The following is a 23,803-nucleotide window of genomic DNA, read 5'->3' as shown; positions in this document are numbered from 1 at the left end:
AAAACTCACACATTACAAAAAAAGTACCAAGTTTCAAATCTGGGTTTGAATCCAAGTTATTCATAAGGGGCAGAATAATGTTGTTGAATTACAAAACTCTTAGCGGAAAAGTTTCATTTATTTATTTGACATAATTTGGTATAACAGGTGACCATAACATAACATCTCAAATAGATATTATACGAGAAAGTATATAGGGCAATGACGGTTGCACATTATTTCAACTGCAAGAGGCGTGCAGAAAGAAAAGAAACACACCTAGGATGCATGTTTAAAGCAGCAGTTTGCTTGCTTGAAAGAACATCATCTCTTAAATAGAGCCGGCCCAAGGCCAGGCAACTTAGGCCTAGGCCTAACCCCAAAAAAAAATATCCTAGTAAAAAAAGACCTCATCCTCCATCATAAAAGACCCAAAATTTTATAAAATTATAATATTTTTTAAATAATTGAACACTTTTTTTAGTAATGTTAAAGATATTACAAATTTTATTAGAAGCTTATAAATTGACATATCACCAATTACATAAAAAAGTAATTCAAACACTTATAAATTTGGTTGTTGAAATTTATCAATTACAGTTTTTATCACATTAGATTGTGAATATTTTGTAATATCTTTAGTATTTTTCCTTTTCATTTCTAAGAAGACTTCCAAAATAGGAGACCAATAGAAATTTAACCCAATTGAAATCCTAAAATGTTTCAAAAAAACTGCTACAAATGTGATAGATCAATGATGACTAATCTCCACTAATAGTTTGAGACTTTAATTTTTGTAAACTAATCTCCTACAAACCCATACAGCAAATAATATTTATCTATTTTTTCCTCTTAAAAAGAAGATATAAAATTAAAATTTAGATTATAACTTTACTTAACTATGTATAGTTATATATCCAACTTAAAGTAAGTTTCTTTTTTAAAATGATATATATTTTTTAGTTCTTTTTGTTTAAATTTATTGTTCAACTATGATATTCAATATTCTATATGAAATTAACCTTAGTTTAGTTAGTATTATTCATTAATTTCTGTATTTACATCAAATTAGTCTTAATTTAATTAGTATTATATAATTTTATTTAATTAATATTTTTGTATAAAATGTCTTATATAAATTTTTTTCCTTAGGCCCCAAATAATGTTGGGCCGGCCCGGTCTCTTATGCGACCAAAACATCACAACTTGAAGCTAAAACATTGAGCAAAATAGGAACATATCATTAGCACCTGAAAATAAATCACTTCGAGGATAGAAACTGATGGCAATCAAACAGCTCAAACTCGTGTGATCTTGGAGAAAGGTGTTATTTTGTTGAAAGTTGTCTTTCCCTTCAGCAGATCTATTTTTATATATGCTCAAGCATAACCTTCACCCATTGAGCTATAAAGCATCAACAGTGGGCTTCTCAAATACCAAATTGTAAAGTACATTTGGCATTTGGGCCCAAATTGCTCCAGCATCTAGATAGCTATACCTGGGACATGCCAAATTTTTTTGGCATAGCGCTACAATGCGATCTCACATGTAGCGCTACAATGCGATTTCATATGTGAGATTTCACTGTAGCGCTATGCCATCCAAAAAAATGTATTTTAATGATAAAGTGTATTTTATTGTGTAGAAATATTATTTTAATAAATAGAATATGAAAATAAAAGTTTGGATGCTGAATATATTGTAAAATGATATAATAAAATTGATAAAATAACTTTTTAAGATGGTAAAGTAAGATAAGATATAAAAACCGGTTGAGGATGCAAGCCACTCCTTTGAAAGTTGTAAAATGCACTGTTTTAAAAACCGGACCGGACCGGCCGGTCCGACCGGTTCAACCGGGAATCGGAAGCCAATCCGGTCCGGTTAAAACCCCCAAAACCGGTCAACAACCGGAAAACCGGCCAAAAACCGGTCAAAAACCAGGGTTGAACCGGAAATTCTAAAAAAAACGGTTCTTTGTCCGGTTCGGTTTTTAAAACCATGGTAAAATGTAACTATTGCAAAATATAAAAAAATAAAAATAAAAATACAATTGCTACCGTGCGATTCTAGAAGTAGCAGGGATGTAACTCAAATGTAAAACCAAGTATTAATATTTTAGTATTTTTACTGTTTACTTTATCAAGTCCTCACTCTCTTACTGGTCACTCTCATCTCCTCTCTTTTTTTTTTTTTCTTTTTCAGTTTTGATTCTCTCATTCAATCCTTCCCCCTCTCTCGTCCCTGTCTTCCTTTTCTTTTCTTTTTTTCTCTATTTTCCCTTGAATAAACCTCCATGGGTCTCATGGGTTGGTGGAGCTCATGGGTTTGATGTGGTGGCAGATGTGGCAGATCAGGGGCGGTGCCGAGGTGGTGTATCAGTGGGTGGTGGTTGTGTTGTTGATAGTGGATTGATTTGGGTTTGCTGGTGGACTGATTTGGGTTTTCCCGATACTGTGCAAGATTTGCTGGGTTTGTTGGGTATTTTAATGGGTTTGCTGGGTATGTTTAATGGATTTGCTGGATAGCATTTCTGATCGTGGATGCTCTCTAATACAACATCAACGGGGGTATAATATTTTGCAAATGCATTAGATGCTGTTTACGTGTGAAGTAGATAAACTTTTCTTTGACATGTGAGTGTGACAATCCTTACCAGTCGTTACGACTTCAAATTTCCAATTCTTTAAATCCTTTCCACTCATTTTCTAACATTCATGTAAACATCTTCTGCAATCCAAAGAGGCGAAACAAAACTATCGAAGCTGTCTGAACTCTGAAGTTGTAAAGGGCATTTAGTATGAGTTTCTTAGTGTATTTTAAGACAAAACAAATTAAGAGGCGCAAAACTTGGAAGAAAAAACTAGTTACAGCATAAAAACTTTTTTTATTTTTTTATTTTTTGGATAATCTACAGCGTAAAATCGCTTTGAAATTGATGTCAGTGACAACAACTCATATTTCATTGTGAGAACGGACCAAAATTTTATCCAACATCAAATGCTTCCTAAATGTAAACTAGAGCATCTCCAGCCACTGTAAAGCCATTTTTGGACCACCAAATGTTACTGTTCACATTCCAGCAACTTCTCCAAATGCGCAAATTCTCCAATTTTTTTTTGAAGTTGCTACAGTAGTTCTCTAAATCTAGAGAACACTGTAGCACCTTCAAATTAATTTTTTTGCTTAAAAAATTATCCCAACTACCATTATATTAATTCTTTCTCTCTCCTCCGGATTTCTTTTCTTCTCTCATTCTCTCCGTTTCTCACATAATTCAAACACAAAACACAAAACAAAATCTAATTCTTAAAATAAAGTTGAATCAGAACAAGGAAAAAAAAAAAAAAAAAAAAGCCGATCTAACCCCGTTTCTCACATAATCCAAACACAAAACACAAAACAAAATCCAATTCTTAAAATAAAGTTGAATTAGAACAAGCAAATATGAAAAAAAAAAAAAAAAAAAAAAAAAAAAAAATCTAGCTGATCTGACCCAAGCCGATCGGTGGGGACGACGATGAGCAGCGGTGGAGATGCATGTGGTGGAGGCCCAAGCCGATATCTCTCTCTCTCTCTCTCTCTGATGTGAAGCGCTGGAATGTTCTTGAGGTGAAAAAAAAGAAAAAAAAAAAAGAAGGGGGGGCTGTGTGTCTTGTGTGGAGGAGAAAAACAAGAAAAAGAAAAAAGAAAAAAAGAAATGAAACGTGGATGAAAATGAAATGAAAGGAAGAAAAATAATATAAAAAATAAAAAATCCTAATTGAAAAATACTACCATAATATTTTTATAATATTTTCACAATAAATTTTAAGTAATAGATTGTTATTAGTTAATATTGGCGAGTAAAAAAATAATTTCAGTGGTGGGTTCAAATTAGAACTAGTAACAACATTCCACATAAATTTTTTTGTAAAAGTATTGCGTAAAATGTTGTGAACATAACACTTCTCATTCAAAAATATAGTTGTTAAAAAAAGAATAAATGATGATTAAAAAAATAAACAATGAATGAAGAAATAATATTTGAATGAGATAAAGAATCTGTTGGAAGTGTATTTGAAAAAATGGGTAGGTAAAAGCTAAATGTCACTGTTCATTCTCCAAACAGTACAAAAATTTGGAGAAACTGCTAGAGATACTCTAAGATAGGGAGTTAACAATGTTTCCTGGAGTAGAAGGAGGCATGGGTTTTGAATCTTGCCTTTTACCTGAGACATTGCAGGTTATGTTGGGGGATTCAGAGTGTATAGAGGCTAGGCTTTACCCTCATAATTAAACTTTTAGAGAAAATGGGTTTTTGCCCTTTTCTTAAATAAAAAAAAAATCCAGCATTTTGTCCCTTTTTCTCCAAATTAATTAGAAAAATACCTCTATTTTGAAACGCGATTTTTGAACAATCGAGTTATAACAAACTGAAAATTATAAAAAAAAAAATAATAAATAAATAATTGCATGGAACTCAAGTTCATGGAGCTCGAGTTCCATACATTTTTTTTTTTTTTTTTTTTAAGTTTGATCACCCCACACCTATAGCTGCGTTCAAGGAGCCCTATAGTAGCATTTTAAATGGAATTCGAGCTCCATGAACTCGAGTTTCATGCAAGGTTTTTTTTTTTAGAGTTTAGTTTGATCACCCCATACCTATAGCTGCATTCAGGGGCCCTATAGTGGCGTTTTAAATGGAACTCGAGTTCCATGAACTTGAGTTCCATACTTTTTTCTTTTTTCTTTTTTTAATTTGATCGCCCCATACTCGATTTTCTACAAATTTAATTTCAAAACAGAGATATTTCTCTAATTAGTTTGAAAAATGGGGTAAAATGCTGGATTTTTTGGGCGAAAGGGGCAAAGGCCAATTTTCTCCTCAACTTTCTTGTGAATCTTTTTTTATATTAGCATGTTGGGCTTGCAATTTGAGATTATGAGTCTCTAGATGTTGTCGGTTAGTGATCTTTCACATTCTTAAAAAGCTTTTGATGGAAAACTTAATGGTAGTGTGGTTTAATTATGAGAGGGTTATTTATTTTGTTTGAACGTTATAAATAAGTCAATGAGGTGATTGATAAGTATAGTGCTATGTTATGTGTAGTTCTAAAAAAACTCATTTTTCCTTACTCTTATGGAGTAATTGTTTTTAGTGGTGATGCACCTTTTGAATCCATGAATTGAAAGTGTTTCATTTTAATTTTATCTTATTTGTCATAGTCCTTAGGGTGTTTGATGGAATCACTAAGGAGAGGTTGAGTCAAATTTTCTTTGAATTTGTTATGACTTGTACCTATAGCGTATAAATGGCAAGTGACTCCAATTTTCTAGCTTGTGTTAACATGTTTTACCTTTTCAACTTTTGTTATTATTTGCATGTTCAATGCGCCTTTATGTTTGAAGACATTTTTAAAAAATGTGGGAATTGGTGCCTACATTTTATGCATGGTGAGTACGGAGTGTAGAAAATGTTTTTTATGTGCCATTTAATTTGGCCAGTTCTGATTTACTCAGCCACGTTTATGCTGCAAGTGCTTCCTTACCTTCTCAAAGGCCAGGGTCAGTTCAATAAGATTTGAGGCCTAAAGTGACAATTTTGAGTAAAAAATTCTCTTATATTTGAATATTAATTAAATAATTTTTATTTTATAAATTTTTATTTAGAATTCATTACTTCTATTTTTTTTTTTTTAGTTGCAAATCACTTTTTATATTTTTGTAATCAAGTTTTGTTAACATCTTATTTTTAATTGATAAGTTAAGGGGTAAGATAGAATAAAACAAGTTTAACGGTGCTTTATTATCAAGAAATGCTTCCTTTTGTTGAGCATTTTTTATGGGCTTGTAAAGATCCCATGAGCTAGTCAATAGTTATGGACCTCAAGTATTTTGATTTCTCAATGGCCACAACAATATAGTCAAACTTGAAATTTAATGACTAGAGGATTTTTGTTTTCCTACTACATGAGTATCATCCAAGTTTTCACCAGATCTTTTTAATTGATTTCTAATGGCCAACACCCTTGAAAAATAATCCAAAACATATTCGAATTCTTTTATGTGTAAGTTTTCCAACCCGGCTCTTAATATTTGAAGGCGAACTTTCTTCACCTTATCAACTTTTTAGAGAGTTTTTTTATCAACTTCAACTTCATAATCCACGCATATTAAATAGTAAACCAGGCAGTGCTTCTTTTGCAGAAAGATGATGAAGATTATGGCAACTCAAGTAAGAACAAGAAGAATTTCATTTAAGTCGTTAAGAAGTTATCACGCATGGACATTCAAGTCATTGTTTAAGAACAGCATTGTCAATAGTTGAAATTAAAGCACCAGAGACGCACAAGTGAATTTGCAACTAAATCCAAGCATGTTAATTCCTTCATAATTTATATATATATATATATATATATATATATATATATATATATATATATATAATTAAGAGAATCAACTAAAAAAAAGGAGAAAATAAAAGGGTACAAACCGTAAATAAAGTTGGTGGAAAAAAACTTTACTCCAAAATGCATGAAGGTCCAACAATTAAACCAAATTGAAGGAGAAAATTATTATCAATAATCAAATCATAAAGCAATCATAAGAACCAATACTTCAACTACATTGATTTTTTATAACCTTCAAGATACTATTCGTAATCATTTAATCATAAAGTGATCGCTGAAACAATTACCTCAACTTTAATATTTATTTTTCACAACCCTAAAAAAACCATCCGTGTCTTGCAGTATGCAGCAAATAAAACACAATGTGATAGGCTTGCAAATCTCACTACTTGGACGGTGGACCTCTGTTAAAGCCTCACTTTGTTGGATCACACTATCCCAAAAATACTTGCAATTGAATGCCTAAAATAAACCTTTCAAGTCACAGGCTCCTCATAAACATTCAGGACCTTCCAAATCATTTGCCACCACAGATTCACTATCTCTTGCAAAAAATTAAATAAATAAATAAACCTTCTGCTCATCACTAATATTCAGAACCTTAAAGATCTTTTCCAACTCCTTGGAGGGATTTCAGGTACCCAGCAAAGGTAGTTTAACTCCTTCCTAGTCACATTATTCATTAAGCAGCAACAAACAAGGAACCAAAGAGGGTAGGAAGCATTCATTCACACAACTTATTGACCGTACGTTTAGTGTTTACATCAAACATAATTTTACTTCTCAATGCACCAAACAAGAAACCACCTGATTGGAATGATTTACTAAATATTTTTTTATTCCATACAGCATCTAACACTAACAAGCTTTTTTTCTTGATAAAAAAATTGTCTGCTCTGGATGCCAATAAAACACAATTAATTTATTTTCCCAAGGCCCCTCAAGCCAACAATTAGTACTACCATGTTTCTTCTGTAGCCCATTTACTAACAACAATAATTCAAAAACCTTTCACTTGTTTTTCTTCCCATTAAGCACACACGTTCCATCCAGAAATAAACACATCCACTGCCTCTGTCCTACTTTACAGATTCCTCTGATTTCTTTCATGACATCCAATATCATGTAAGCAATTCCAAATTGAAGGCAGAAATTTTTGAGAGAAAAAATATGGTTTTCCATAAGATCCCTTCACAACTTGAATAAATTCTCAAATAGGGATTTGTGAAGGTTCTCCTCTTCTTTGGTGCAAATATTGGTAAATGAAAAATAAAAGGAAAAAAGGCTTACAGCATGATAACAATCATAGTAAATAAGATCACTAAGATTGAAAAGGAAAGCAAGGCACTAATATAAAACCAATCCATACCATATTACAAAATAAGAACCATCCCAGCAACAAAATTGTAAAAGTGCAAACTGAATTAGAATTTGCCAAATTTACATGAGGGCAAAGTATAATAAAATGAAACAGAAAAGAAATAAGACCTTTTCAACTTTCATGCCTAGAGGCTCTCCAATGGTCAAACGTCTCCCTTGCTAAGTTATCTCTCCATTCATTCCATGCATCTGATGACTCCAAATCTGTTATATGATCACCTTCTAACTCTTGACCCTCTGAGATGTTAGAAAAGGGGATGCTCACTTGGGAGTCCACTGGCATCTCCCTTATGATATGGTTATGTAGTAAAGAGCAAGCTAATATGATCCTAACTTGAATCTCAATTGAATAACTGGATCTACTGATTCTACTCCCAAGTATTCTCCATCTTCCTTTGAGTAGATCAAAGGCTCTCTCAATTACATTCCTAGCAGAAGAATGCTTCATATTAAAAAACTCTTGAGGGGTAGTCGGTTGGCGGTCTTGCCTCCAATAATTTGAATTGTACTGCTGTCCTCTATAAGGCGCAAGGAATCCCTCACAATTGTTGTAATAAGCATTGCACAAGTAGTAGTAACCTAACACAATTGCCAAATTGTAAGATGGAAAAAATACGCAAATACCCAAAAATCATTGTTACATAAGCATTGTGTTACCTTTAGGGACTTTCAGTCCATTTTTTCTAGAAATGGCATTTCTCAAAACTCTATAATCTGCAGCTGAACCCTCCCAACCAGCCAACACATAAATAAACTGCATATCATGTGAACATACTCCTAGCACAGTGGTGGCTATTTCATTGCTCCTAGTTCGATACCTAGGCCAATCTTCAACCGGTACAGTCACCTGAATGTAGGCCCTATCTAATGCACCTAGGCAATTCTGCCAAAGTAACAATCTATGTTATTAGAACAATATTAATGAATCCAAATAAAATCCATAAAACAATTTAATGGTAGAACAAAGTTTTCCTCTAAACCACTATGTGCTAAAACCATCCATGTGTATTATATCACACGATTCATTAAATAAGTTATGTAACTAAAAGTATACATGAATAGCCATTTGAATCACCAAATAGTGTGTTGGAGGTAAACTCCGTCCCCTAAAAAATACATAAAATAATTTAAAGGTATCATACCTTAAACCACTTCCAATTCTCATCACTACAATTCTCTCGTATAGGCTCCGGTTTCTTACAAAGGATGTCATGAAGACGAAGTACAGCACACAACACAGCATTGAAGTGCATAACACCACTATAACTACCACTACTACTACTATCACTGCACGAATCTAATTGTCGTCCTACAACTCCATCATTCTCATCATGTGCAAGTATATTTAGGAAAGACGCTACCATCTCATCGATTCCTACATTTGACAACTCCCTTAACTTCCCATGTGTAGAAATCATGTCACAAAGCTTCCTAAACGCGCGCCTATCCATACCGTACGTACATTGTTTATAGCGGCCGCATCATCAATCCAAACCATTCTATTCATCTTAACAGCTCTTTCATTAATTCTCTCAAACACTTTGTCTCCCCAACCTATTCTTGTTCTTCTTCTAACCCTCCTCTGCCTATAAACTATCACCATTGCACACAAAAACATCATCATCATCATCGACGTTATCTGCAACATATGCAAGTGAAAAATCGACACCGCAACAATTTTCTTCCTTTGATCCATCATTCTCCTCCTCCTATGGTCCATTGGTGGCCGAGCCATCACTGCAAATTTTTTTTTAACAATACTTAGCAAATAGCAATACATCCAAATAAGCAATAGTTTTTTTAGGAAGCAAACAGGCATTTGAAAAAAAAAAAAAAAAAATGAACAAATCTAAAAACTAGTTTTTTATTATTTAAAATTTTTTAACTATGAAGTTTAGAAGAATAAGGCTTACGGCGGTGGTCAACGGTGGCGCAGTGGCGATATAACGGAAGGAAGCAATCGGTAGGGCAGAGAGTGATTGTGATTTGTGAGTGTGAGAGTACAGTTTAAGGCCTCCGTTTGGATTTCGGGGGAATGCGTAATTCGGGAGGGAAATGGAAGGGAATTCACCTGAAATCCCGCCTAGTTTTGGCTTCTTTTTTTAAAATTTCCTTATGATCCTCGTATCAGGGGTGAAAAAAATTATCTCCCAAAAGTGGTTATAGCTAAGCTTATAACCTTTATCTACAAAAGTAGTTTTGGCTTTTATCCACGCGTCCCATCGTTAAATTATATTTTCTTTGTATATTTTTATTACTTGTAAAATTTGATTAATAACTATATCATTAATTCTCTCAAAAAAAAAAAAACTATATCATTAATAAATTATTTTAATTGAAAAGTTTTTGTAATTTAAAATTATAAATAAAATATAAACTTATAGATCATATAGTAAATAATATCTGATTGATACAAAATTTGACACATGTATTAAAAGTGTAAAAAACAAACAATCTAACGGTCAAATTTTCAAAATATGTAATAATATTAATTTTTTTAAAGGAAGCTGTAGCCTAAGGCTACAATCAATTTTGTGACTAAATTAATTTTGTCAAAAAAAATAAAAAACAATAGAAATTCCTTAATTATTTGAAATAATTACATTTTTTAAAAAAATCTTTCCTTGCATACATCCGAAACAATTGATTAATGAAATTGATAATAATTTTCATTCTTTGTTAATTCTTTTTAATAAAATTTTCATTTATTTTTTTAAAGATAGAACTTTGTAGAGACAAAGTTTGGAGCCCAAGCCTGAACTATATGGAATCTTGATCCAAAAAGCACAATACAATGAATTTTGTAGAGTATGGGTCCAAGAACTAGGTTTAGATGAGTTGAGTAACGGCTTGCATGGGGTTAAGAAGTAATCAAACACGAATAAAAACTATTATGATCAAAGGACCTTCCGTCTGAGGAGACTAGAATTTTACTTATAAATACAAATCACCACATTAGGGTTCTTTAACATGCTACAGTATTCTCTTCTTCTTCTTTTTGTCCCTTCTTCATTGGGGCTTTTCCAAATTATATAGGCTCTTCCTGATCATATGGACCTTACACTTGTTGATCACCTGGACCCCCACTTGAGCACCTATCCCATCAGACACCCATTTTAGTTCTCTGTGAGTTGTAGCAGCCAAGGCAGCACTATTCAGGGGTCTTCTCCACATTAATGCGGCTAGAAAAGTAGCTGCAGTGCATTTAATGTGGTGGTGGCAACTTTTCCTTAAATATTTTGAGTTTTCTTCATTTTCACGTGTTCAGGGGGCGTACTTCAATTGCTTGAGTATACACTTGGTCTGGGTCTTCCGTGTCCGAGGAGGAGTTCCTCCTCGGATCTTCTTCCCTTTGTCTCCCACTAATGAGGCTTGTAACGTAGATCATCTAAGTTGTGTTTCTCTCCTCGGACTTGTTAGTGTCCTCGAACAAGGTCCAAGGCCCAATACATTATCTTGGGTCATAGTCCTCACAAACTTTTATTTGAAAAATTGTGAAACCATGTACTATAAAATGTAAGCCATACACTAATCACATTCATACAAGAATTTTATTATACACAGACTTAGGGTATCTATTTAAAATATGAATATTTTATTTTACTGTGATAGTTTCTTATAACCTATTTATTGAAACACTAATCTCATTCATACAAGAATTTTATTATACACAAACTTAGAGTATCTATTTAAAATATGAACATTTATTTTACTGTGATAGTTTCTTATAACCTATTTATTGAAAGCAACATCCACTCACTAAAAACTTCTAAATTGATAACAAATATCATAATCTTTAAACAATTAAAAAAAAAATTTGAGTTTTGCTAACATATTGTCACAACAATTAAATTTTCAAAATGAATGACTTCATATGCAACAATTGAAGCTCTTCCTCAAACACCTTGCCTTATAAGCGCTACATGAATCAACTCACATAATTAGCACAAGACCTAAAGTTAACCTTTGTTCCCAATCTTCTGGAAAGCCACATGAAAATTTGCTTCAATTTATCCCTTGGAAAGAGCTTTTAGTAACATTTATTTAAAAGTAATTACTATATGCTGTTAATCCCGCAATTCAAACCTTTTTTTCTTCTGACCTCCAAGTACTTTGTCTCTATACATTGGGAGATGCTAATTCAGCTACAAGAAACTTGGCCTTAGTAGATAGAAGTACATAATCTAACTACTTTTCCCTCACTATTGCAAGTACTTTGTCTCTATACATTGGGAGATGCTAATTCAGCTACAAGAAACTTGGCCTTAGTAGATAGAAGTAAATAATCTATCTACTTTTCCCTCGCTATTGCAAAAAAAAAAAAAAAAAAAAAAAAAAAAAAAAAAAAGAAGAAGAAGAAGAGAGCTGTAAAATAAGAAACTAAATTGAGAGATATACCCTTTTTTTTTCATCAACCCTGTGCGTATTGTTGCTAGGCATGGCAAAACGGGCGGGTTAGGTCAGGTTCGGATCGGATCAAGTCAATCGGGTTGCAAGTCAAATGAGTTGCAAGTCAAAAACTAGTCATTTTAAGCGGGTTAAAACGGGTTCGGGTCAATCGGGTTGCGGGTCGGGTCAAGTTGACTCGTATTTTTCACATGAATTTTTTTTTTTTTTTTTATAAAGAAAACAATACGCATTTGCCATTTGGAAAGTCATGCAACAAATTACTTGATGTAAAACGCATTACTTTGAATTCACCACTTATATCAAGAATAAACTACACTTATTAATACTTATTCAATAATTTTAAAATTATACGAATCCTAACATTGCTATCTAAAATAAAATAACACAAAGATAAGTAAAACAAATATACAAGTTTTATTTCTACTCAATATCAACATCCCAAAATATAAAACAAAATTACAAATGACTTATTGGATAATTCATTTGACAAAAAATGAAAACATATAAGAAATTTACAATCTTGAAAATTAATTTTATAATCTATTGTCAATGTGGTTGGCACTCTATTTCAATTTGAGATATACATTAAAGTTTGATTGTTTACTTATTTATACATTGTCTCTTTTATGAATATCATATCATTGTTAAGCAACACACACTTTATGAAATATTATAATTTATTTTGAAAAACCGTTTATTTTGGACATAAATTGTTAAAAAATAGGTCTAAGCATTCATAATTTATGTTAATTTGATACTTTGGCTTCACTATTTTCACACTTGTGAATGTTTCTCACATATGTCTACAATTTAGATCTATATTTTTAACTGTATTATAACCAGATTATCTTGACATGTACTTTGCTATTTGATATCTAAAAACTTTACTCATTACAGAATGCTCAACCATTCATCTTTCAATTAATTTACATGCAGTAATGTAAATGTCTCGATTGTTTCTTTAAAGCTCACAACAAACAATTAAACCAATATTGTCTTAATTTTATTTTTTTTTAAACCAAAAAAAAAAGTTTTAAAAATGGTTCGTGTTCGGGTTGGGTTGACTCGCAAAAAACACGGGTCAGGTCATGGGTCAACTTGTTTTTGCTTCAAGTCAAAAAATCGGGTTTGAGTCAGGTATTTTTCGGGTCGAGTTGGGTCGGGTCAGAAAATTCTGACCCATTTTACCATGTCTAATTGTTGCCTCCTCCCTCTTGCCCTTTCTCTGTCTCTCTCACTATCTTTCTACACAACCAAAGATTTTTTCACCAAAATAGTGAGTCCCTGTCCCAAATAGAGTATTTTTTAAGTTAATAGGTGTGTAACTTTTGGAGCACCAAAATATGTGCAGTCTATCTTCTCATATACAATTTTAAATATAAAAAGAAACAAATAAAAATTCACAACAAAGAACTATTCATGCCAAGCTGATCATTATGGCAATTGACAAAGGTGACGCTCCAATCTTCAGTAGCATTAGTGGAGGCGTAACTATATACGTCACCATGTCCTTCCTTCCACCATCAATAGCAATCTCCTTCTAGCAAATGTGCTTCAGATTCAAATGTACATGTATGTTTCACTACTTCCTACCTTATTGACAAAGCTCAAGGTATTTTGTCTTTTTTATTTTCTTCTCTACTTCTTATTCTTTAATTTCTTTTCTTTTCTCTCTCTTTACATCTTCCTCTATCTTTTAAATTTTGTTTTTTGTTTTTTTTTTTTAATACAAGATAGAATTTCTCCTCTAGCCTAATCTAAGTGTATATGTGTGTGAAACTCCCTCTTGGAGACTTGAACCCCGGCCTTTACCCCCCACACCCAATGACCATTTATACTTGTGGAGTGACCACTGCACCAAGAGTGTGCGGTGGTTAAATTTTGTTTTTGTTAAATGCATGCAAATTATTTGATAAAATAGCTGAACATTTGTTTTGTTTATATATATATATATATATATATATATATATATTTCAACAAATTTAGTATGATAATATGCTGCAGTTTTTATTTTAAGATGGGTTGGTAGATTTTTTTTTTTCCTAATTCTTAAACATCTTCTTGCCAAAGTATATATAAATTGGATTATGCAACAAAGAAACTATCAATTTAATCTCCATTGATATATATATTTCAAAACAATGGTACAATAGATATTTAGATGAACACCATGAGGTGCCTTGGTGACAAATGGGTAAGGATGGCAAAATTGGACACGACCCGCAAACTCGACATAACATGACACGAAATTAACAGGTTATGGGTTGAGGTTTAATGAGTTCATGTCATATTCAGGTTAACACAACTAACCCAATTAATAAATGAGTTGAGTTAGTGTTCAACACATAAAACCCGTTTGACCCATCTAACCCATTTAATTAAATGACGTTTTACCAATATACCCTTCAAAGTCTAGGTATATAAACTTATTAGTTGTTGTGGTTTAATTTTTTTGACATATTGTGATTGATTATTTGTGATATTAAGAGATATTTTAGTTTTGAATGATTATTTGTGATGCAATTACTCGTTAGTTCTAAATTTTATATTAAAAATATTTATTTGTTTGTTTTTACATAATTTTTTTTTTTCCATTTTGATAAAATCTGATAAAAAAGTTGACATGACTGACCCGTTTAATAAATGGGTCGTGTTAGGGTTGAGAAATCTTGACCCGTTTAGTAAACATATCGGGTTAATGTTGACTTATATAGTCAAATACTCATGAGTTGACACAACATGGCATAAACCCGACACGCAAACACGAATTGCCACCCCTACACATGGGCAAAGGTACAAACAGTTTAATGAACAAGTACTTCACCATTACTAGATGCAAAACAAATCAAGAGATTGAATTAATTGTAGAATTTGAAATTTCTTTGTTTGGGATTGTATGATTCTGGGGGTTGGTACTTTTTTTTTTTTTTTACCATGTTGCAGTACCATTGGATTGATATTCAAATTTTGAGATAATATCAGATGAGATTGTAATATGTTCAAGGATTAGATATTTCCTATTGAAAAACATGACTGGTGCAAAATATTACAAAATTCTTATGTTCTGCCCAATGCTTAATAAAAGGTGTTTTCGTTCATTGAATAATATCGAGCAATTATATGCTTCCATGCAAAATTAAAAACTGTAAATTCAATTTAGGGTTTTCCTCATTAAATGTTAAAAATGGTTTTGAATTTTCTTTAAGATAATGAAAAATGCATAATGAGCATATAAAATAATTGTAACCTTAGAGGGTATCAATATTATATTAATGATCTACATATCAAAGTTGTATTATTTCTAAATCATCTGCAATATTGATGGTTCACTTTAGGGTTATTAATTTGGATTCATGAGTAACCTTACCTATTCTTTTTGTGGACTAAATTGTTTTTTTTTCTTTTTGATACATGGACTAAATGGTTTTTGAGATGTCTTGAAGATTGCATTTGAAAACTTGAATTTGGATTTAGATTTGGATTCTAAATTAATATATTTAAAATTCCATGATTTCAAATCCACTAAATTTAGATATTATAATTTCAAATTCAAGGATTCTATAGGTTTGAAATTTTTGGTAGATTTGCCAAATTCAAATCTTTAACCCTTTTTAAAGCATCCAAACGTAGTTTTTAGATTTTCATCACCCGAATTCAAATCCACGTGCCAAAATCTTGCCATCCAAACCCACCAAAAAGGTATTTCAAATATAGGTTTAGGACCATGAATGATGGGAATATTTGACGCTAGAATGGAAAACGACACAGTGAACATTTGAAGGTTTGTATTTTTTAATCCCTTTTGATAGGCCAAGAATGTATAGACCCTTTTGGTAACTTAATCAATTAATTAACCAAGTGAATTAATTAGATTCAATTACATGCAATAAGCGTGGTAGCAAAAAAAATCACCAACTAGGTTAAATGCAGCGAAAAATAAATTTAACATAGGTGATTTGTTTACGAATGGGAAAAACCACCGAGGCAAAATCCCACCGGGTGAATTTAAGGTCACCACTCTCGAGAATCCACTATTATCAAAACAAGCGATTACAAGTAAAAGGAATCCCAATACCTAATACGAACCTACAGTTGAACCCTTATCCCAATACCCAATTGGACTTGTAATGTAGCGACAATCTCTCCTTTCAATGCACGGCTTCCAGTACGTGACAAACCAATGATGCACAGATCCTAGTACATGACTAACAAACTATTAAGGGGAAAAATTTTTGATGTTCCCAAATAGAATATGGGGTAGCCAAGCCGAAACTCGACGATGGGCCCTTGAAATAAAGCCCAAAGGCTATCGGTGTGGTGTAAGTCTACCCAAGTAAGAGATAGAGGCTGCACCCTAAAAAGAAGACAACAATAAAGCCCAATAAACATGTTAGTGTTGTTAGTTTGTTATATTATTAGTCTTTTTACGGCGTCATAGTTCAAATCAGTCCTCTAGTGGTATGGTATTATCTCCAGCGGTAAGGGTGAAATTATACTTAGAGTCTAGCAGTCAATGATTAAATAAATTTAGGAAAATGTTCACTCCTGGGGGCCCTTGTATGTCTTGGTCAAGGGAAATTATAGTACTTTCAACCATCATTACATCAATGTGAGGGAAAAATTCAATTGTTAAAAATACATTATATCCTTCATCATAATAATAAAAAACAATGATTAAAGGCTCCATAGTTACAAATAAAAGAGGACAAATAGGATGGAATGAAGGGAGAGAAAGATCTCCAGCTCAGTGCAGCAAGTATTAAACTAAGATTTTGGTGAGTGTATAATTATAAGGCATGAATAAGGTGAATGTGGGCTATTTTGAGTGAGTGAGATGGGATTAACACTGAGATTGAAGTTTTTTGTGAGTAATTGGCTATTTATGTCTAGTTGGAGGACATTTTTGAGTTGTGGTTGTGTAGAGGGGTGGGAAGAATATCTGGGATTAGATGAGTGTAGGTTGAAGATGATGAGTGGTGAGCTTAAGGAAAGCTAAACCACGAACAAAGTAGTAAATAAACCAAGGGTTTCAGAGGGAGTGGCTGTCCTAGTCAATTATGGGACGTTTATGGAGTAGGAAGGTGTAAGCAAGGTGGTGAATGTTGGTGTTATGGTGACTATAGGCTGAGAAAGGTTGTGAGTGAGCTCAAGAGAGCTTGGGGAAGCTTAAAGAAAGCAAATAGGGATTGAATTTCTATAGAGGGTAGTTAATGACAGAAATTTTTAAAGAGGCTTTCTCCCCTTTGTGGGCTAAGGTGTGTATGTTTTTATAATGGAGCTTGGGAAAAGCATTGATTGACAAGAATCCAAAAAGGCGTGACTCATCAAGGATGACGAATCAAGGTTTAACTTTCCTGGGATTTTTTATCAGAAGTAGGAAAATCCACTTTGAGGGGTTGTCTTGCTTCTTTAGATAATGATGGGATTTTAGAACTTTTTGCATTAAATGCTAAGATTGCTGAGATTGTGTTCAGCCAATGGTATTAAAGTAAGTATCAAGAATGAATTCTAATGCTGCAACTGAGATTCGGTCCCCCAAGAAGTGAGATTCAACACCCTATGCTAGGTGTTAAGTTCTAGTCTACTTCAAGGGGTTCCGCTGGAGATCCCTTTATGCCCTCCAAACCACATGTTTCCAATTTTTTCCCTTTAGGATTCATGGGCTTGGCACATGAATTACATATTAAATGTTTTTAACATTTATAGTATCAATTTGTTGAAGTTTGGTTTCAACTCCCCTTCCGTTAGAGGTGCAGTCTTGAGGAAGATGATGGAGTCCCTTCATCCTTTTGACTTTAGCTAATATGATAGCCCTTGGGCACTGTTCACATCAGGCAGAGGGTGGCAGAAAACTAATGGGACAGCCCTTAGTCCATTCTCAAAGGCTTGGTTCCCTTGTATGAGTACCTAATTGCTCTTTTTGGTTAGGAATGAACAAGGGCTATTTGCCCACTCTCCTTTGCCTCTTGCTAGTGTTTTTTGCTTGGGCTTGCTCACATGGGCTGGGTTGTGTGCACATATTGCCATGGGCTTTCATTCCTCATGGACTTTTATTAGTAAATATTTTGAGGCCTTTCATAAATACTTGCAATGGGTCTTTGGGCAATTAGTTGTAATGTTTGAAACAATAGGACAAGTTTCAAAATACTTTTGTAAATAATATTTACTTTGATGAATTCCATGTTGCAATAATGTTCATGGTTTCTAATAGTCGCATCATAACTTAAATGATGATCTTGTGGGTTTGAATATTTACCATGAGTGTCGAAGGCGTATATTATGGATGTTGCAATGCAAATGATGTCCATGTATTTCATGGGTTTATAACATGAAATAAATATATGTCATGGGTCTAACAATCATAACTTTCCATGGGCTTTTACAAGATGATTGTCATGGGTTTTGAGAATAGATAATTCATAAATTCCATGAGCTTGTAATATTATAATAATATGTTTAAGAATTTAAAGTAATGTTCATTATCGGACTTTTAAGTGAAATAATTATGATATAGTATTTTGCCAAGTATTAATAACCTTGGACTTTTGATAGAATAGTGCCAAGTAGTTAGCTTGGGCATTTAATAGTGCCAATGCAAGTTGGGCTTTTGATATTGCCAATGAGAATTGGGCTTTAAATAGTGCCAACGTAAGTTGGACTTTCGATATTGCCAATGAGAATTGGACTTTAATGTTGTTAATGAGAATTGGGTTTTAAATAGTGCCAATGTAAGTTGGATTTTTGATATTGCCAATGAGAATTGGGTTTTGATGTTGCCAATGAAAATTGGGCTTTGGATAAATAAATTGCCATGGGTTTAAATCATGGGCTTTGATCATGGATTTGAATTCCATTGATAAAATTGTTTTGCCATGGACTTGAATCATGGGCTTCTCAAATATTACCAAGTATAAGTATTCTTGGACTTTAATAGAATATGATAATAAAATTGGATAAAATATGAGTTTTTGGGCTTTTTTGTGATATTTTATATCATAACTCAATTTAGATAATGAGATATGAAACATTTGTGACTAACATAATAATAGAGCAAAAAATATTTGGGAAAACCCAATAATTTATTAGTGGTCTTTGAAAGTAAATAGGTGGTACCCAAATAAAATTTGGTGTAGAAAAAGTACCCTAACACACACCAATTTGAGGAAAATGTTGGCTGCAAAGTTCTTCAATTAATTCAACAATGAAGATCAAGAAGCTCCTTGGTTACAAAACCCTTGGCACAAAGACGTAGTAGCTTCTACAGAGAGAAAGATGAACTAGGGCAAATTGTCTCTGGTCACAATATGCATGTAATATCACTTTGCATCAGGTTGTATCATCTATGACGGCCCTTAAAATAATCCTTATATATGTTTAGGATTGTGTGAAAAGAAACCCTACACAAATACACATGGATATGCATGAAATCAGATTTGAAAATTCTAATTTCGTAATTCTTGACAGATACAGCTTCTGCCGAGCTTCAACACTAAACCTCAATAGATATTATTTTGTCGAGCTATCTGTCAAGCTTTAATGAATAACACTTCTTCACTTGTTTCTTGGATAGATTTGCATGGTTTCAATATTAAACTTGAACTCTTATTCCTTGAAGTACTAAACCCATCCTCAATCCAACCAATTACAAGTAAAGCACGTTTTGTCAAAGGATTAGCCAATATACATAACATAAGTCTCTAAAAATTCTCACATATGTCCTAAAAATCTCCCCCTTTGGCAATCCGTGACAAAACCACAACAAACAAATGAATCATGAGTGAAGTCTTAAATCACTAAACTCATAAACACTTGTTGAATTACAAGAAAATCTAACCCTAACACAAACTCTTGAAAAACTTTGCAAGAAGAGAGTTTATGGCATGATAGATTTTCACAACTTGTCTTCTGAAACACTTTAAACAAAACTCATCAATACATCTTAGTGTGAAATAAAAATAAAGATTGCATACATAAAGAAACATGTGTACAAAGAGAGAAAAGAAACAACACATGGAGAGATAGGTGAAAAACAAAATACATCATCATCATCATCATCATCATATATATATATATATATAAATATATATAAATACAATGTTTGTCATAAATAAATGGTCATAAGACCGATGTACAAGAGGATAATGTAACTAAAGAGAAAGAAAAGAGAAGTACATAAAATCCTCACTACATCCCTAAAAAATCTAACACTCCCCCTAACAAAAATGTCCTATGCTAACTCTCCCCTTAAATACAAGACTACTCTCATCATTCCAAAACTACTTCCCCTTTTTATCACGAATGACAAAGGGTAAGTCACTAAGAGGTCGTCATCTCATCATCACTAGCAGAGCTAGCATCCTCATCCTCATCATCATCATCAGCACTATCATCGCCATCCTCATTTGCCGAAGCCTCCAGAGAAGGAGAGGGAGAAGCGGCGAAACCATCGAGGTAAGCTTGTCATCATGCAATACGACTGACACAGGTGTTCACCTGACACAACTCATCACTAAGAGTGTCAAGGCGAGCATCCATGTGCTGAAGTTGCGCCATGATGGCCTCAAGAGTCATAGCACCACCCGACGAAGAAGGAGTAGAGGTGGAAGGAACAGCAAGAGCTGCAAGATCAGTTGTCTCCGTCCGTGGCCGCTTCGATCGAAGCTGGGCCTCACTCCGCTGAACAGAAGCTACATTGATGGCACCTATAACAGTGAAGTAGGGAGAATTAGGAATAGGGATAGAAAAATGGCGAAGAATTCGCATGATAGTCGAAGGAAAAATGATCTTATCACAGGTCGTCGTATCTTGATAAACATCAATGAAGAAAGTGATAAAGTGAGTGGGGGAGTTTATAAAAATATCCTCTAAAAGGGATAACAAAAATCGAGCACAAGGCTCTGTGATAGAGTTATAGTGAGACAATGGAGTAAGAACAAATGTCATTACCATATTAAGGAATCCCGGACCTTTTGCAAAGCTTGAGCATGGGGTGTTTTGACGCTCACCCCATACAGAAGGTGTCTCACAGAAATGAGACAGGAGCTCGACTTTGGACACAGTCCTTAAACGTTGACAACCGGGGTAATCAAGATGTGATACCCTCAGGACATGTGGTACCTCAGATATAAGATCCTAAGTGACTACGATACATGAACCTCAGAATGTCGTGGCAAACTGAGGTACAGAGGTATTGATACCATGTATATTGGAGTAAAACTCATGTATAAACATGATAGGGTACCTCAAGGGTATCTCACAAAGAGATTCCCATCCTCGAGTCCGAATGACACCAGGTAGAGGAGTGTCGGAAAAGTTCGATAGAATGACATGGCGTGCTAGATGAATGCCACGTCTTTGAAAGTTCTCAAGGAAGTCCTAGTGGGTCTTCCCATCACAAAATCGAATGTGAAGAGAGGGTGTATTAGAAGAAGAAGACCCGAAACCAGGAGGGTTTCGAGCCGCAGTAGATTTGTGCTTAGGTGCCATGCACAATCTATCAGAGAGAGGGAGAAAGAAAGAAAACACATCACAAATAGAAGCAAAAAGAGAGAAAAGAGAGGATACGTACGCATGAAATATGCATGAACATGTGACGTGCAAAAATAAACACATCATGGGTAAAAACCAATCCAAACCTACTAGCACACATTTCAACATAATCAAACACACATCTAAATGCATGAAACATTGTTAAAATGTAGCAAGAATGCAATGCATGATCATATATTATCAAATTCACAAAGCCCAACCCAAAAATTTCAAGAAAAACCTCAAAAACCCAAAAAATTTTCAAAAACCCCAAAACCTAGGTCTAAAATGCATGAATGCATGAAAAAGAAGGTTTTAGGACACTTACCAAGTGATTTGATCTTGGTAGAGGCCAAAAATGCAGTGGGTGAGGAGATTTGAGAGTGAGAAAGAGTTTTGGGTCGAGAGAGAAAGTTTTCTATCGAGAGAGAAGTGCGAAAATGAAAACCGGATCGCGCCTCAGCTATATATAGAAACACACAACTCGATGGATCGAGGAGCTATCAATATTTGTCGAGCACTAAATCTCAACAGAAATTAATTTGTCGAGGTGTTGTCAAGGATTTGTTGACAGCAAAAGTACCTCGATGGATTGAGAAGCTGTCGAAAATCTATCAGCTAGACAGAAAGTTTCTCGATGGATCGAGAAGCTATCGAGACAAATTCCAGAAAGCTCGATGGATCAAAATTGCGCTAACTTCCATCGTGAAAAGAAGAAAGAGGGGCTCGATAAATGCAAATCTGTCGAGAAGCTGTCAAGCTTGAAAAAAAGGAGTTTTTCAAAGAGAGGAAAAACACATAGAGATGAATGCAACAAGCAAGCTACACAAACATAGATCCAATCAACATGTTAAGCTCTCAAAAACATCTCTCAACAAAAAAATGCAAAGCATTCATGATCCAAAACACACACACACACTAAACAAGTCTAACCAATTTTATATTTCAAAAACAAGTTATGACAGTTTAGTGAGCATACATTAACACATGTATTCCTTGTGATGGCCAAAACACATTGTACCTGCACATGTATTAAAAGTAGCAAAGAATTTGTATGTTGTGTGTGAAAACATAGCATGAGTACATAAGTGTCTCATATTATGACAATTTGAGATATAAGAAAATCAAATACACTTATACACAATTATAACTGCTTATGGGGACTATCACCTTCGAGGTACATCCTATAACTCCCACATCTTCTAGAAACACGCTTGCAATCATATTTAAAAGTATTTGGATTCTTTTTGCTTTTGTTTTTCTTTGCATATTTTTCTTTTGTGCATATCATGCATGGGCATATAAGGGAAAGAGAAGAAATACCCAATTATGTTAAACTACAAACATCACAATTTTGCTATGCCGAAGCACATAGGTGTTATACATGATTGGTAGGCTTTAGTGGTGACATGGTTATTTATGCCTTTCTCTTAGGATTTTTTTAGTCTTTTTCGTCAAAAAGAGTGGTATGAGTGTTAAGTATAAGAGATTACTTAATTGTACTCATCACAAACATAAACACAAGCCACAAAACTCACTTGCTTAGTGATGCATTTAGATGCTCATCTAAGTTACAAAAAATACAAAGTTTAGAAAATTTTGTTTCAATGGCCATCCAAGGTACACAAGTACCAATTTACACAAAACACACTGTTTTTCTATTTTTCTGATTTTTCATTTTTTTTTTTTTATGAAAAACAAAATAAAGCAAAATTGAAAACAACACACAAAAACATGTTAAACAAAACAAAGCATAAAACTAGATGCAAATGCATGAGAAAGGAGGGGAAAGAGAAGAAATCACTCCATAGAGATTACACCAATGTTTTGGCGTAGGAATTCAAAACGTTTGCTATCAAGAGGCTTAGTGAACAAATCAACCTTCTGATCGTCAATGTGGATAAACTCAAGAGTGAGTGTGCCATCTTCAACAAGCTCCTGAATGAAGTGATGTCAAATCTCTATATATTTTGTTCGAAAATGTTGCACAGGATTTTTAGAGATGTTAATGTCACTGGTATTGTCACAGTAAATGGTAAGATGTTCTTGACGAATACCATAATCAAGGAGTTTTTGCATCCATAGAAGTTAGGTGCAACAGCTATCAACAACGA

At 33.6% G+C, this 23,803-nt stretch overlaps 1 protein-coding gene across 1 annotated transcript; it reads right to left on the bottom strand.

Annotated features, from left to right (window-relative positions):
• Nucleotides 1-7,863: 7,863 nt before the first annotated feature.
• LOC115953262 (putative nuclease HARBI1) lies at nt 7,864-9,237 on the bottom strand. The gene is made up of 3 exons (XM_031070854.1): nt 8,894-9,237; nt 8,409-8,634; nt 7,864-8,330 (listed from the first exon to the last, which is right to left on the bottom strand). Exons 1-3 carry the CDS (start codon nt 9,200-9,202, stop codon nt 7,864-7,866), a joined length of 1,002 nt encoding a protein of 333 aa, XP_030926714.1. The 5' UTR covers nt 9,203-9,237.
• Between the last annotated feature and the right edge of the window lie 14,566 nt (nt 9,238-23,803).

This window comes from Quercus lobata, chromosome 7 (assembly GCF_001633185.2).
Source record: "Quercus lobata isolate SW786 chromosome 7, ValleyOak3.0 Primary Assembly, whole genome shotgun sequence".
Taxonomy (NCBI): Eukaryota; Viridiplantae; Streptophyta; class Magnoliopsida; order Fagales; family Fagaceae; genus Quercus; species Quercus lobata.
This window is presented reverse-complemented; position numbering and strand designations above follow the sequence as displayed.